Source organism: Cardiocondyla obscurior, linkage group LG06 (genome assembly GCF_019399895.1).
Source record: "Cardiocondyla obscurior isolate alpha-2009 linkage group LG06, Cobs3.1, whole genome shotgun sequence".
Classification (NCBI taxonomy): Eukaryota; Metazoa; Arthropoda; class Insecta; order Hymenoptera; family Formicidae; genus Cardiocondyla; species Cardiocondyla obscurior.
Genome location: NC_091869.1, coordinates 1,493,874 through 1,509,690, shown reverse-complemented (window position 1 = coordinate 1,509,690; position 15,817 = coordinate 1,493,874). Strand labels below are relative to the sequence as shown.

General features: G+C 48.1%; 1 protein-coding gene across 1 annotated transcript; it reads left to right on the top strand.

Moving 5' to 3' along the window:
• The first annotated feature begins 3,781 nt into the window (after positions 1 to 3,781).
• On the top strand, positions 3,782 to 15,395 carry Pka-c1 (Protein kinase, cAMP-dependent, catalytic subunit 1). The gene has a single exon (XM_070657423.1). It carries the CDS (start codon positions 5,447 to 5,449, stop codon positions 6,506 to 6,508), a length of 1,062 nt encoding a protein of 353 aa, XP_070513524.1. The 5' UTR covers positions 3,782 to 5,446; the 3' UTR covers positions 6,509 to 15,395.
• Positions 15,396 to 15,817: the final 422 nt, after the last annotated feature.

Genomic DNA, 15,817 nt, shown 5'->3' with positions numbered 1-15,817 from the left:
GGCGAAGGGGAAGAAATGGATTATTGATTACGCTGAATGACATTCAAAGTGATGGAAAACGCTCGGCAATTTATCTATAAAGCGCGCAAAATGTAAAAGAAGTAATAACGAAGACAAAAAAAAATTATTTATCGGGATATCTCGCGTATCTTCGGTAAACGGTTCTCCGTAAATGTTGTAATTGATTTCTCGATCATACTCGCGTAAGATTTAATAAAGAATCGTAGTTTTATCCAAGATATATATATATATATTTTTTTTTCTTAACAAGATGTTCCATCACTGAGAAAAGCGTGCTTTCCTTCGACAAATTGGCTCGCCGCTTCGGGTCGTGGAATCAATAGGGAGCGTGTGGACGCGCGCATCCCGTAGGGCAGAATCAAACCGAGCTTAACCCTAAACAAGTACAAGTACGGACTCCCACAGATCCTTTGTGTATCTCGAACGGTATTGCATGGAGCACGCTAACGAGAATGGCATACGTACAAATTGTGCGGATCATCTGCGCGATACAGGGCACGTGGCGCGAAGGCACAAACAATACATACACATGCAACCAAGAATTCGTAAAAGAAAAAAGAAAAAAAAAAAAAAGCTTTGAAGTCGCGATAAATATTACCTCCGTGTGTTCGCACACTCGAGCAGTTATACGGACCGTCGTACAGCGAGATGTATTAACAGATTGTCAAGGCGTAATCTATTTTTTTATTATTTAAACGCGACTGAGAAGGGCGATAAATACGATCTCTCAAATGCGGACCGCGCTCTTATCTTATCTTCACGTAATATCATTTCCCCGTGCTTCCGAGCCATCGCCAGGTTGTTCGTTTCCGAGGCGGTTTCGGTCGGCTCGTTTCAACGCGATATCCGTCGCGATTGGGCGCGATTAATCGACCGTCGTTCGGTAAATTTCTCGGTGCGGCCGTAAAACACGCACGCCTAGCTACTTCTCTTCTTCTCTTATCTCTATCCAGACGTATATCTCGTGGCGTTCGCAACGCGGCTACATACGAAAATGCCGCCGTGTGCTCAAGCCGGCCTGACCCGGTCGCACCTTTTTGACTCGCGAGCAACCGGTTCGCGAACAGTCCCGTCTTTCTCTCGTCCATCCTCGCTCCTATCCTTCTCTCCTCTCTCTTTTTCTCTTTCCATTCCTCTCTCTCGCCTGCCTGGCGCTTTCCCGTCGGTCGACCATTCTAAAACCGCGCCGCCTCTGTCTACAGTTGGGAACTAATCGGCAAAGGATTATCACAGGTCAGCGGGTGTTCAACCTTCCGTACACCTACCTACCACGGTTCGATACCGCGATGCTCAGTATCCGATCATTATTAATAGCCCGACGCCGTTGCCGCGTTCTCGACACCGACAACGAAGCTCGCCATTGCCGCCGCCGCCGTAACCCTCGACGTTACGACGACCATCCTCGCGAGTCTATGCGAACGAATGTCGGGCCTTTCCGGGGCTTTCGAACCGGTTCCCGTCGACGTGACTGACAGCAACAAGTCCCGTCTATTATCCTCCAGCTGCGGTGTTCCTCGACGCGATGGCGACACAACGTTTACGGGGCTCGCGCCGAATAAACCGATTCATTCGGCGCTCCTCGCTTTTAAAATAATGTTTTCAAACTCCCGGAAACGATCGGACGGAGATCTCTTTCCCTCGGCACTGCTTCCCACGCCGGGTTAATGAAAGAGACGCGCTTTTACGTAAACGCACTCTCGCAGCCGGCCGTCTAATGATTTCGCGGATGTCGTATCGTATTAGAACGGTCGATTTCACTGGTACAATAGTCGGCCTGTTTCATCACGGGGTATCGCGGCACGACAGAGCCTCTCTCGAGCGACGACGCGCCGTCATTCGCAAAATTATTGTACGTCGACGTCGCGCTCCGGCGCTCGATTTTAATATTCATGCAGCTCGCATTCGTGGATGTAACTCGCTCGACCTCTTCGAATTCGATAATCCTGAGATAAGAAATATTATTACGATAGAGCGCGGACTGTTTTCTTCATCTTTCGTCACGGAGCGCGATTTCAACACGAACTGAGGCCAGCGGGAAGGAAGATATCTCTCGAGGAAATTAAATTAAAGAGACGAGAGGAGCGAGCGGACGACCTGAATAAAATAGAAAATCGAAAGAAAGCTCGTCGATAAGATATTCGGCTCGAACCATTGTATCGTTCCAAACAGAATTTGTAAGTAAATCAGATCGATGCGTTAAGCGCAAACCAAATGCCTTTGCGACATAGACCTCGTTGTGCTCGATATTATTAGAAATAAGAAAAAAAAAAAAAAAAAACTTGTCAACACTTTTCCGAGTCTAATAGACTACGGTGTCTACTCTTGATCTTTAAAATATAACCTCGAAGCTGAAGTCGCGCTATTATTTTTTGGCACCGAGCATTCAAACACGTCCAAGCAATTTCGCAAAGTTCGCGGATCTAGAATATACGAATAATAGCGCAAATGTAGAAGCGCAACCGCCAAGTAGCCGCGCCGGGGAAAGGTTTCGCTCGAACGCTCGGGGTATCTCTGCAGGAAAGCGAGGAAAGAAAGAGAGAGAAAGGAAAAAGAAAAAAAAAGAACAGAGAGAACCTTTTATCTCAGCGGCGTAATGATATGCCGGGCGCGGCGTTAGATTGCCGACGATAATTCTCGCGGTTACGCGTATGTCTGCGCTTTCCGAGAGTGCGTTTCCTGACGCGCGATAAGCCGGGTTAGTGCGTGGCCGCCGGTAATTCGACATGACGTTATCCGCCAAAAAAGATAAAAGAAAAGAATATACGCGCGCGCGCTGCGTGGTTTCGGCGATTCGAAATTTCAAAAGCAACCTTGACGGCGAAGAGCGCGACACAAGCTTTTCGGTCGGCTGACTCAGAGAGGTGGCCGTTCTCGTTGTTGGAGAACGTGACACAATCGTCTTCTTGGAGCTCGTTGCGCGATCAGGAACGAACCTAAAGTACGCTCGGTCTTTGGGAAAGACAGCCTCGGGAATGTGTTGACGAAACGCGGTCATGGCTGTCTCCAAACTCGAACGCATTTCAGTGGACAAACAATGACCACAAAGAGTCTCTTCAAATTGGAAATAACATTCTTTAATAACAAAAGCGTTGCCGGCGCGTGATTAGATAACTGAAGTGAGAGCGAAGGAAATGAGAGTACGGCTAATACTAGTTTTTACGTGCATTCCTCAAAGTTTGAAACGACGCTAGGAAAATATTATAAAGTAGGACGGCGGTATCAGCGGCTGCACGTAAATGTTTCGTTGATTTCTATTTAATTACAGGCACGCGCGTCTGGACGAAACATCCTTTTACCTATTTTTTTTTTTTTTTTTTTTTTTTAGGGTTACCTTTGGCTGCGATTTCGGCATTAATGTACTTGGGACAGATTCGTATCCGAGATATCAAAATACGGACGCGACGGTAAAGCTGTAATTCCAAAAGATTAACGTGAAAAAAAAGTCGTACCGTTTCGTGGGAGAAGCCAGCAACGTTCCGCTTCTGTACGCGCGTACTTGCGTGACGTTCGTGCTCGTCGCCGAGATGGCGGCCTTCGACTTTGGTTCAGACCGGCTCGATCACGTTCTCGAATTCTGGGCGCTACCGCGGCGCGGCACCACCTGCCGACACGGTGCAGCGCCCGCGCGATGCTACATCTCTCGGCAGCGCGAGGAAGCAACAGCTGACCCGCGGCGCACAGTAGCTCTCTCGCCTCCTGGAGCGGCACTTCGTCACTTTCGCACTCGTGCGAAAAACCTCCCCAGAACGTACGAGCGGTGGAGGAGAGTCGCGTCGCCATCTTTAGGCACGGTTGTACCTGTCCGGCCGCCGTCTCCGTAGACGTCGACGTCATCGCCGTCGCCAACCGTTGGCCGTCGACGTGAATAGCTGCCACTGCTACTTTGGAGCGCCGTATGCGCCTCCGCGGACGCGACGCGACGCCGGGAAAACGCGAAAGTGATCTCGCCGCCAGTGAAGAAGCCACAGACGTATCGACTGTCGCCGCCCGGATCGCCGTCTCGCCGCTCGGTCAACATCACGTCGCTGGGACCGCGAGGAAGACGAGGTGAGGTGCGCGAGTGTCCGCGAATAGCTTCCCCCGTCCCATCTATCCGCTCGCCGTCTTTCGCTACTCGCTTCGCAAGGCGTCACGGGGAAGGACACGAGAGTGGTGAACGAAGCCTGGTGAGTACAACCGAACAGTTCGGTTGGTTAGAACATTGTCGCGCGTAAGTTGTGTGTGCGCGATCGCGCTCGTACTCTTCGTCGCGGCCGTCGTCTCGCTGTGCGAGTGAGCCCCGCGCCGGGCTTGTGGCTGCGCGCGACGGCCAGTGAAACTTGGTGCTGTGTGACTTCGCTGCTGCCGCTGCCGTTGTCGGCCGCGGTACACGACGACGGGAGGGCATCGGGACATTTAATCGCGGTGATCGAAACGGAGCGGGCCGAGTAGCAGGCGGTCCCGAAGACCGCCCGACGGACAGTCTGTGCGTTTCGCTTGTGGTCGCGCTAACGGGAGAGGGAAAGAGAAAGAAACGGCATCCCACCGCCGTCGTCGCCGTCGCCGAGCAACGACGACGGGTTGGTACAATTGACAGAGAAGATGGCGCAAGCCGTGGACGAGGATCGCTGCTGACCCATTTCTTTTCGACGCGCCAAATCTCCGGGAGTCGGGTGCCTCTCCGCCGAAGGACGACGACTACGGAGGAGGAGGAGGAATCTCTCCCTCGCCTCCCTCCCCCCTCTCTCTGGCTCTCACTCGCACCCGTTTGATGTGGGCGAGCGCCGTCCGCGGAGTGTGGTGGTGACGTTCGCCGGGAGGAATATACTCGGCGACAGCAGGGAAGGAAGCAGCACGAGAGAGAGAAAGAGAGAGAGAGAGAGGGACCGCGAGAGAGAAAAGAGCGAGCGGACCCCGGAGTTGCGCCGGGAGGGTGCCGCTCTCTCGTGCCGCGCTCGCTCGCGCGCGCGCGCTTCTACCCCCCTGCGTGTGTGTGTGTGTGATGCCCTGTTTTTCTACCGTGTGATTATACTCGCGCGAGTGTACGTGTTAACCCGTCTCTCTTCCCCGTGCACGATCTCGGTCTATACATTTTTGACGGTGGCCCCGGGTGCCGCGCGCGAGGTCGTCGCCGTCGCCGTCGCGTTTCTCTCGACCAAGTCTTGACCCGGTCTTTCGACCACGAGGACAGTAACCGGAGTGACAGGGGAGTCGGTCGTCGTCGTCGTGAACGCGAAACGTTTCGGAGGGACGGTGTCTGGGCCATCGGCAGCGCGCGTTAGACGGTGGCAAAATTCTGAAAAGACCGGAGCTCGGCGGAGCCCTGGCAGGCTCATCGGCGACTGCGGACGCGGACGTACGCCGACGAAGACGTAGCAGTCCTCTGGATTACTTCCAGTCCCGTGGAGCTGCCTTGGCAGACTCGGGCACCAGCGCGGCAGATAAGATGGGCAACAATGCCGCGACCGCCAACAAGAAGGTCGACGCCGCTGAGAGCGTCAAGGAGTTCCTCGACAAGGCGAAGAAAGAGTTTGAGGAGAAGTGGAAGAAGAACCCGACCAACACCGCCGGGCTGGACGACTTCGAGCGCATCAAGACTCTAGGTACCGGTTCGTTCGGTCGCGTGATGATCGTTCAGCACAAGCCCACCAAGGAGTACTACGCTATGAAGATACTCGACAAGCAGAAGGTCGTCAAATTGAAACAGGTCGAGCACACGCTCAACGAAAAGAGAATACTGCAAGCGATCAGCTTTCCGTTCCTTGTATCGTTGCGTTATCACTTCAAGGACAACTCGTACCTGTACATGGTGCTGGAGTACGTACCCGGTGGCGAGATGTTCAGTCACCTGCGCAAAGTCGGTCGTTTTTCGGAGCCGCATTCGCGTTTCTACGCCGCCCAGATCGTGCTCGCGTTCGAGTATCTGCACTACCTCGACCTCATCTACCGGGATCTGAAGCCGGAGAACCTGCTGATCGACTCGCAGGGTTATCTCAAAGTCACCGACTTCGGCTTCGCCAAAAGGGTGCAAGGACGAACGTGGACTCTGTGCGGCACCCCGGAGTACCTCGCGCCCGAGATCATCCTCAGCAAGGGCTACAACAAGGCAGTGGACTGGTGGGCGCTGGGCGTGCTGGTCTACGAAATGGCCGCTGGCTATCCTCCGTTCTTTGCCGACCAGCCGATCCAGATCTACGAGAAAATAGTGAGCGGCAAGCCCCGCTTTCCGTCGCACTTCGGCTCCGACCTGAAGGATCTACTGCGTAATCTGCTGCAGGTCGACCTCACCAAGAGGTACGGCAACCTTAAGGCGGGCGTGAATGACGTCAAGAATCACAAGTGGTTCGCCAGCACCGACTGGATAGCCGTCTTCCAGAAGCGAATAGAGGCGCCGTTCATACCGCGCTGCAAGGGACCAGGCGACACCAGCAATTTCGACGATTACGAGGAGGAGACTCTGAGGATCTCGCTGACGGAGAAGTGCGCCAAGGAATTCGCCGAGTTTTGAACGCTGCGCCGGCTCGGCAAATTGCTCGCAACAGGAGGTGGATACGCAACGTCGTTCACGCGACGTCGTGGTCGCGTCTCATCGTCGAGCCGACGCGGCACGGCGCTCCTTCGTCATCGCCGTCGTCACGTTGGTGATTCGCTTTTTTTTGCGAATAAGAAAGAGAGAAAGAGCGAGCGAAAGGGAGAGAAAGCGAGAGTAAAAGAGCGGAAGAGGAAGAATGAAATGTGGAAGAATGCATCTGTGTGTGTCAGCGCGCGCGAGCGCGTATTTGCGTGTAACGAGAGCTCGAAAGTTAGGCGAACCAGAGTGAAATTTTTTTCAAAGTTTCTCGCGAGCGATACCGAAAGGAAGGCTGTTATTCGTAGAGGGGGAGAGAGAAAGAGAGAGGGAGAAAAGTACACGAAACGAAAAAAAGCACATGACAATTCGCGCCTTTCGTTACGCCAAGCATAAGGGAGAAGAAGAAGAAAAGCGCGAAACGATTGACACAGAACGTTTATCACGCTGGCGTTTCAAGCGTCCAAGAATAATAGTATACACACATAATTTTTAGTTGTCGCATACGTAGTAGACGTCACACGCCAGCATCACTTTTTACATGAGAAAAATCTTTTCTTTTTTTTTTTTTTTAGCCGGTTAATCAATTCATTAACGTAATAAAAAGAACTGTATACTATATATATAGACATATATGTGTGCGGGTGCGTGTGCGTGTGTATCCGTTCGCCACTCATATCCCTCTCCCCTTCCGCCCCCTCTACCTCGCGTTCCATTGAAGATAGCTTTATGATCCGGTTTACGGAGGAAGCCGTGTGTAAAGTTTGTTCCTAATGATTAACTGTTATCAGCATCGGAAATGTCACTATACCGAAGTTACCTTGTACATATAGTCCTCGCGTTGTCTTTGCAAACGACGTTTCCTATCTTCTCCGTTCCCTTCGTCCGTTTCCTGCCCCCCGCCTCCCGGTCTCCGCCACGCGCGCGGTGTCGTCTTCTCCAATTCTTCGGTAAGCATCGCCCTCCCCCTCATCGCTCGTTCACTCTCCCCTTGATTTTCTCTCGTATTACACGACACTCGAATCGAGAAGGAGGTGCCGTACCACAGTGCGAAGCGAGTCATATCGTGCATCGTTCGGTATCTATTTGTCTCATTGTCAATCTTCTTTATTCACCGTGAGAGATTGCGAGAGTGAGAGTGAAAGTAAGAGAGAAAGAGAAAATACGATGCGCGTTTACTCATCGTGAGTATGATCCATATTTGTACAACTAGTCGTCACACACACAGACACGTATACAAGTACACGTAGCCATGCATAAACACGTGCGTACACGTACACAGAATAGACACGTAAATACGATAATCTGAGAAAAATGTTTATATATGAAACACGTTTTCTATCAGTCGCCGATTACGGGCCAATTGGAGGAGACACGTGACTTACACCCGCGGTGAAATTTGCGCGAGGAATATTTCTCTTTAAACGCGAGAGATGGGCCAGATATCCGGATGCACGCTCGTCATCGTTGCATCCGCCGCGCTGTGCAGATCGGCTTTAATTTTTCGCGTCCTCGCGGCGCGTTTCTTGTTATCTGCGTCACACATCCGAAGACCGAGCATCTAATTTTTCAACGCAGAGTGCGAGATGCACACGTGCGAGGATACTCGCGATCTCGAGTCGTATGGAAGAGAAAGGAGTGCCCGCGGAAGTGATAGTATCTATCATAATCCAGTTTAATCGCGAGCATGAAGATACCTTTATTACAACACCAATATTAGAAGGAACGGAGGTATTAAACTGCGAAATACAGTTTAGGTTGCTAACGGTCCCCCTCGTAAAACCGAGCTTCAGCGTGCAAGCGAGTGCTACGGCAGTACCGCCTTTGTATCTTTGAATTCTTAAAGAGTCGTTACACAACGCGTAAACTGTAGGAAAAACAAGCAGAACCCTGAACTAATGATCTCAGCGGCAAGAACGCGGTATAACGAGATGGAAGAGCGCGGGAAAATGTAGGACATGGTAGAATGCACCAAACCGGAAATGAATTAACAAGCTTCGCGGTAACGAGGCTCATTGACGTAAAAGATTACTCGATCGGAAGGTAATGGTAAACAGCGGCGGCGATTACAACGATTAGGCACGCGCGAGCGATCAACACTCTCTCCCTCTTTCGGCAAAATCGAGCCGAGATCGGGCTACGTAAAAGATGCCCGCGCGTTGACGTCAACGTCGCCGATAGACCAAGTTTCGTTAATGAGTAAAACGGTCGTTCGGAATTGGATTGGGCACACGCCAGAAGCGCGACGTGGCTGGCCGGGTATCGATTCAGCGGCGAATGGGCTAACACGCGCGCGGACAATGCGGAGGAAATGCGGCACGTAAGTTGACGTTACGAAACTTTTATATCCCTTTAGCATTCGCGATGAGCCGGGTATGAACTTTATCGCGCGTCTACGGCGGCGCGAGTTTCTCAAAGTTTCCCCGTTTTAGCTCGCGCAAACGAACCGATTCTGACAGACGGCACTATCCAATTTTCGCGTCGTGCCGAAAGAATATGAATCTTTATCGCCGGAATGCATTATCCGATCGCCCTTCGAGCGAGACTTTTAAGACTTGCGTTCAATTCAATGAATATCGACGCGCCGCCGGCGCGTTCAGCGAGATCAGATTTTGCCGGGAAGTTATTGGGTCACGGGAGCGATCAGCTGATCGGCGCGACGGGACGCGCCGTGAATCTTTCTCATTTCCAGTTAATAGCCGCGCGGAATATGGAAAGACAGACCAAATGCGTACAGTGCACGGAGTGATAGGTCAAAGAGAGGGAACCGCCCTGTGGAATCTCTCTACTTTATGACACGCGATACGTTTATACATCTTCCTTCTTACCTTTATATGCAACTGCACACCCCGGAATGTCGCGGAGTTGGAACGAATGGTGGAAAACGGCGGTGGCGGTTGGTGCGACTCGTGGCAAAATAAGCAAAGTATTTGGCGCGGTTTCGCGACGAGATTTTAAGATAACGAGATCTTGGCCGACGTGGTATACAATTGCGCTCGCATCTACTTATGTGTCGCGCGCACACACGTGCGCGTACGTCAAAGAAATAATTCAAGCACTAAGGATAATAGAGCTAAACCACTCGAGACAAGATTGTATTGATATAACGGTTCTACGAAATAGCGTCGCTAACTACTTCTGGAGTTATTACTTGAGCCGTGTACAAATGCGACCGCGATAAACGGATACAAATGATTTGCCTTGATAACAGGCTCCTTGAAGTTTTTCGCACTGTTTTTTTTTTTTCTTTTTTAGCTTGGAAAGCTATTTTATTCACAGTTCTTTAATTCCAAGTATATCACGAGAATTAACTTGCGACAATCATGTTATGGAAATTTTCGATATGTCTTTTAATTTTCAAAATTTAGTTTGCATAAGTGAATTACGATATATTTTAAATCTTGATGAAATTTGGTGATATTTTTAATTCGCAAAATAATATAATTATACGAAATTTATAACAGCTTAATATTTCTAGCACAATTATTTAAAAAATAAAAGAATTTTATATTCTTTTTATATAACTCGAAATAGGGATTAATGTATTTACGTAACATGTTATTGCAATTTAATTTTTATCTTTTTCATTACCGTTTTTTTTTCTTTTTCTTTTTTTGTCTAATTTTAATAACAATGCAATACGCGCTAATATGTAATTTTTTTTATCGACGATTAATTCAAGTTTGCACAATATTGAATTTTAAATTAATGTAGCTATTTATTTTTTTCGCCAGCACACGTGTCATTACTATAATTTTTTACGTTTTAAATTTGATAAAGCGAAAGGCAAAACGCTGAGATATTTCTTAATAACGTCGGACGAAGCTGCGCCGTGAATAACTTTGCCAAAATATTATACGCTGTATGCGGAGGTATACTTTTCGCCGTGAAAATTCACGCATACGAATCTCAGGTCAGGGAACGTACACGAGCGAGAACTGTTCGAGTTGCACAGACATTACCGCAAATAACACGCGTCTCTGTGACTTTCATCGGACGCTCGGGTATTACATACCGCGTACGCGCGATATCTGTTATCAGTCATCATTCGCTATCGGATCTTACGGAAGACGAGTAGCTATTGCCGGAGATGCGGAAAAAATAACCACCGAGGATATCGATCGGAATATACGAATCGATCCAAGCCGTACGGCGCTTCGTGTCATCTTGCGCGAAAAATAATCGTAACAACCATACGCCCAACATCCATCGCCTTTTCGACGTTGAATATTTTCGAAAGAATTTCATTATCGCTATATCGGTTTTTATTATTTTTTTTTCTATGATCCGGATAACGGTATTTCTCTAAAAAAAAAATTTTTATCGCCAGGATTAACTGGTATTTGGCGCAAAATTTTGATTAACGAGACATTCGCGTCGCGGCGTAGGTGAAAATAGCTTTCAGAAAAGTTCCGGTTATCGGTATTCTACTCACGAAACGAGTAATAATTTTTGGTTGGGTGATTATGATCGCGATCGTATTAATGATTCATTGTCGACGTCCCGACGATACGACAGAACGAATTATCACCGTTTGTATATTTGATAAGGACTGTCGTTGTTCTTTTTCTCGGCCATTTGTTTCCGGACAGATGATCGTGCGATATCGATCGGTGGGTTGTGATATTAAGGGTTGTGTCAATACCACGCAGGCACGTTAGGCATGTTTTACATTGCAACGCGATGAAACAGAAGAAAAGGGGAAAAAAAAAAAAAAAGAAAAGAGGCGGTGTCCGTTTTTTTCACATAAAATAGTTACGCCGCGGTTCGCGAACTTGGCCTTTCGTCGATTGCGGATCCAAGAATATGAAGTACGTGGCCGTACGGTGCTTCGAAGGTCAAAGAAAAATGTTATTTCCTACGAAAGAGATCTGCAACTGTATATTCTACATTCACTTTAATAGACGGTACAGCCAAGTTTTATACATTCTCGTATCTTCCAATACACGTGTTCGTGCGCGATCCGAGAACACGTTTAGTTTTATCTCGTCGTGTAGGGAAACGAAGTTATATTCCTCAATAACATATCACTGTGCGTACTCCGCGCATGAAGCAAACAGTTCCCGAAAGGCTAAACCGCTTTAATACCATACGATAAAGCTCGGAACGCAAGCTGCGCGGTAATTTCTTACGTTGTTCTTTGCGTTTGCGACGCGCACGAAAAAGTTTCTCGTGTACCTACTTTAATCGGTCGAGATTGTCGCGGTTTCGTAAGATGAGTCGCTACGAGTCCAATTTTTAACTGGCCGAGCGCTTGTCTCCTGTTTCCCAATTGGCCCCGACGGCAGGAGGTTTGTTGCACCTGCGGGAAGCTTTAATCGACGTACGCGGCTCGCGCAAGCCTGCGCGGGCACAAGCGTTTCGTGTAAATATTAGCGATAGGTAACAGAATAGTTGGTATATCGTCGTGTTCACTGCGGTGTGATTCCTTTAGAACGATTCTCCCCTGAATATCTTCGCGTTTCTAGCTTAAGTCCGACGTTGCACCGACGCGGTGGCTCTTGTTTACCTTGGGGCGACCCACGACTTTCGATCAACCTTACGTTAGCTCCGACTTAAAGAGCTACCCTCTTTTTTTATTATTATTATTTGTTTTTTTTTTTTAAGAAATAATTCATATCCCCGTTACGCATTTAATGACGAACGCGACGCCTCGGTTTTTAAAGCATTCGTCTGCATCATAATATATGGAGGAGATATTTTTAATGTCGACACAGGGGCTTCGTTTAGCGTTAAACGCGTGACGTGAATATGTACCGAGCCAATAACGTAGATGTTGCGATCGGAGTTAACGGAGGCTGCTGAAACCGTAGGAGAGCCATCCTCGTCTCTGTCTCCCTTTTCTCTCTTTCTCTGTCTATATCGTAGCTATGACTTTAATCCGGAAAGGGACGACTAATTGGTGTCCGTCGCAGACTTTAGGACTGCAGGCCACCCGATCGGTGCAACTCGGCGCTCGCTCGTCTTGTAATCGCCCAAAGAATGTACGCGTGTGCGTTGGCACGCACCGAGGAACACGAAGGTGGGCACATACAAGGATAACACACGTGTACCTGCGAATTTTCCCGGCCCGTTGTATATTACCCCGCAATTACATTTACTTTTAATTCGGTGTTCTTCGTATCGCACACAGATGTACAAGTGTCGTCCTATTTATATACGTAGGTTATTCCTCGATCCCAGCGATCGGCCGTTACGCAATCGCCGCCGCCGCCGCCGCCGTACGCACGCATGCACGCATACACACGCGCGTACGCATAACGCGCCTGTCCATGCAGATATTCGCTGGTTATCGAAACGTCTCGTTGAAGTTCGCCCGCCGTTCTAAATTGCATCCGGCACGTGCGCCGGCATGTGGCGCCTGCATTATACTTGGTCTCTTTGTTACTTTATTGCGTCTCTGCATCTCTGGTCTCGTCGCGGCTCGCGAAGACATTGAGCGTTTTTTTTTAATTGCCGAGAATGACGGTCGTCAAACGCTCTTACGACTATACCGGCTTTCACGATCCTTAAATCGAAACTGATGAAACCATCCTTCCACCGTGCAGCCAGGCTAATCTGACCAATTCTTTTTCCGCACGTTTCGGCTCGACAGTCAACACGAGAGTTACATCTTAACGTTTTCGAACTACTTTCTCCGAGCTCGCGGTACGAGGAACCGTGTAAGATCGTCGCTTTCCAAATCTCTTTCAATTTCACGTCACTTAACGTCCGGCGCGGAGTGGCTCGTTCGACGTATCGCAGCGAACGAGTCAATTTAACTGATTGCTTCGAATTACGGTGTTTGTCGAATGTTCTCGGGAAATTTTTCCTCCTCGCTATTTCCATCCGTATCGTTCGCGAATCCATGTCCGCTTTAAAAAAGGGGTAAGGGGGAAAAAAAAACTGAAAGGAAAATGCAGCGAAGGTCTCGTGTGCGTGTCGTCACGCGAGCCCGCGACGCTGATCGGTTATTACGGAACGCCGCCGACGTTCACCAGACCGCGGGCTCGGCGAACGCGGATTCCGCGTCGTCGCTTTATACGCTATGTCGCCGTCGTCCCACTTCGAAAACGGCTCTCTTCCGCATTGATCCGTTCAATCTCGCTCACCCCGTCTTCTCTCGCCGCGCCCGGATTAAATTGCGCGAGTGGAAAAGTGTTTCCCCGCCGCCCTCCCGTTCCCCGTTTTGCGGGTTCTTCGTAATTTCTTTTCGCTCTCGCGAGGAAACCTTTTCGTAAACACGATCGACCCGCGTCTTACCATGCACTCTGTCATCCTTGGCGGCCTTCGGGGGTGCGTTATTAATTGTTTACTAAAAAGTCGCACCGTTCTCGCGCGCGTGGCCTTCGATGGATGAAACTTATTTGGAAAGACGTAAATTATTCACTTCGGATTAATACATTAATGTAATAGATTGTCCGTATTAATCTAGCAGTGGCGATCAATCGAAGGTTGTTACGTGTGACGGGTGCAAGTGGCCTTTCCTCGTATTTTGTCAAAAATTCCGGCGTAGCAACAATAGGGCGAGGTCGCGCGGGGGTGGGAAAAAACGAGCATAGTTCTTACGCTGCACGTTTACTTAAATCCGGTTGCAACGGTAATAAAAGATTTTGGAAACCTCTCCAAGGACGAGAAGAAAGTCTTTCCCGAATCGAGGTACCTTTTCCCCCGCAAAGTCCTCGCGCTCAATCTCGCCGCGAACCACGGTTATTTTCATTTTATGGTTATGAATTTCCCGAGAAGTTCATCAAGTCGGTCATTACTCCAAATTTGTCATTAGCGCGAGCGGTCGACAACGCCTCGGGAAAACTGACGTAACTCGATACGTAATTAATAACGCGATGGTACGCGCGCTATTTAGACCCCGCTTCATTTCCATCCGGATCTCTCCTCTCGTTTCTCTCGTCGCCGCGACGAAGTTGCGCTCGCTTGCGTAACCGCCTCGTCTCGTAATAAGTCTCTTCTCCGTCGCGATCCAATCCCGGGCCCCTGACGCCGAAGGCGCGTATAAATACGTCGCCTCGAAAATTCGCGCATCTGCCTTTGCGCATTTAACGAGGCGAGTCGTCAGATGCGCGTCGAGTTGAATCGCACGGGACGAACAGCTGTCCGAGACAATTCGAAAAGTAGACTGGTATGTAATTCGGCGTCGATACTGGGCACGGAGCTCCGCGAGTCGTTGCAATCTTGTAAAATTCGAACGAGAAGATTGAGGATGAAAGTAATTTATAGGACGATCATTTGGAATTTTGAATGTTTGCGAGAATATTTATATATAATTCTTTTCGAATTATCTCGATACTTACGTATTCTAACCTCGAATTATTTATTTTCCTAATAATCCCGTCTTGCGCATTGATCGATGATGCCCTTTTTCAAACGGAGGATTGGAGATAGGAGATTATATTCGCATCTTGATTAATAAGAGAATGTCGACGATTTTCAGCCATTAAAATTAAATATCTTTTCCGTTTCCTTCAAGGCTCTGTATGCTCAATTATTCGTTCGAAAGAGTCGAAATTAAAATTGAACCGTTTATTCTAATTTGCAGGGAGGTGCGGACGACCGAGTTTGATTTCCAAACTGGCGTCTGCAATTATTTGAGGGGGAATCTTCTCTTTCAGAGAGATATCATTTCTTTTAGATTTTTGTATATCAACGCGCGATTCTCAAGTATATTTCGCGCATTTATTGGAAGCCCATTGACTTTCTAGATAACGGAAATTTAATGGGTCAGCAGGTTCTTCCCTATGTTATACTTTGCGTCACGTAACACTTTGCTGTCCCCTCTCATCGACATTCTCTACGATTGGCTGTCGCTTTTTTTTTTTTTTTTTTTTTTTGCCACACAAGAAAGAACTTGACAAAATAATACTCGTCTGCGATCGATGAATAAATCAAGAGGGCCCGAACCGTTGATTTTGCTGCGATTTTCGAATTATTAATTGAAAATTAAAAATTATACACTTATGTGAATTAAGAACATATTTTTTCTAATAATTCCTGAAACTCGAAATAACTAAGAAGTTATATAAGAATTATTGTGAATAATATGTGGCAATGTGTAATGTAATATGTTACGAATCTGATTGTAATTTTAAGACTAGATTAGGTAAATTAGATTTCAGACGAATCTCTTTCACATATAATTATTTGTGTTATTAATTATTATTATTATTTATGTTAATATATTATTTTTATAGATTTATTGTAAATATATTATCTGTTATTGATTACTAAAATTATTATTAATTACTTTCATTTACC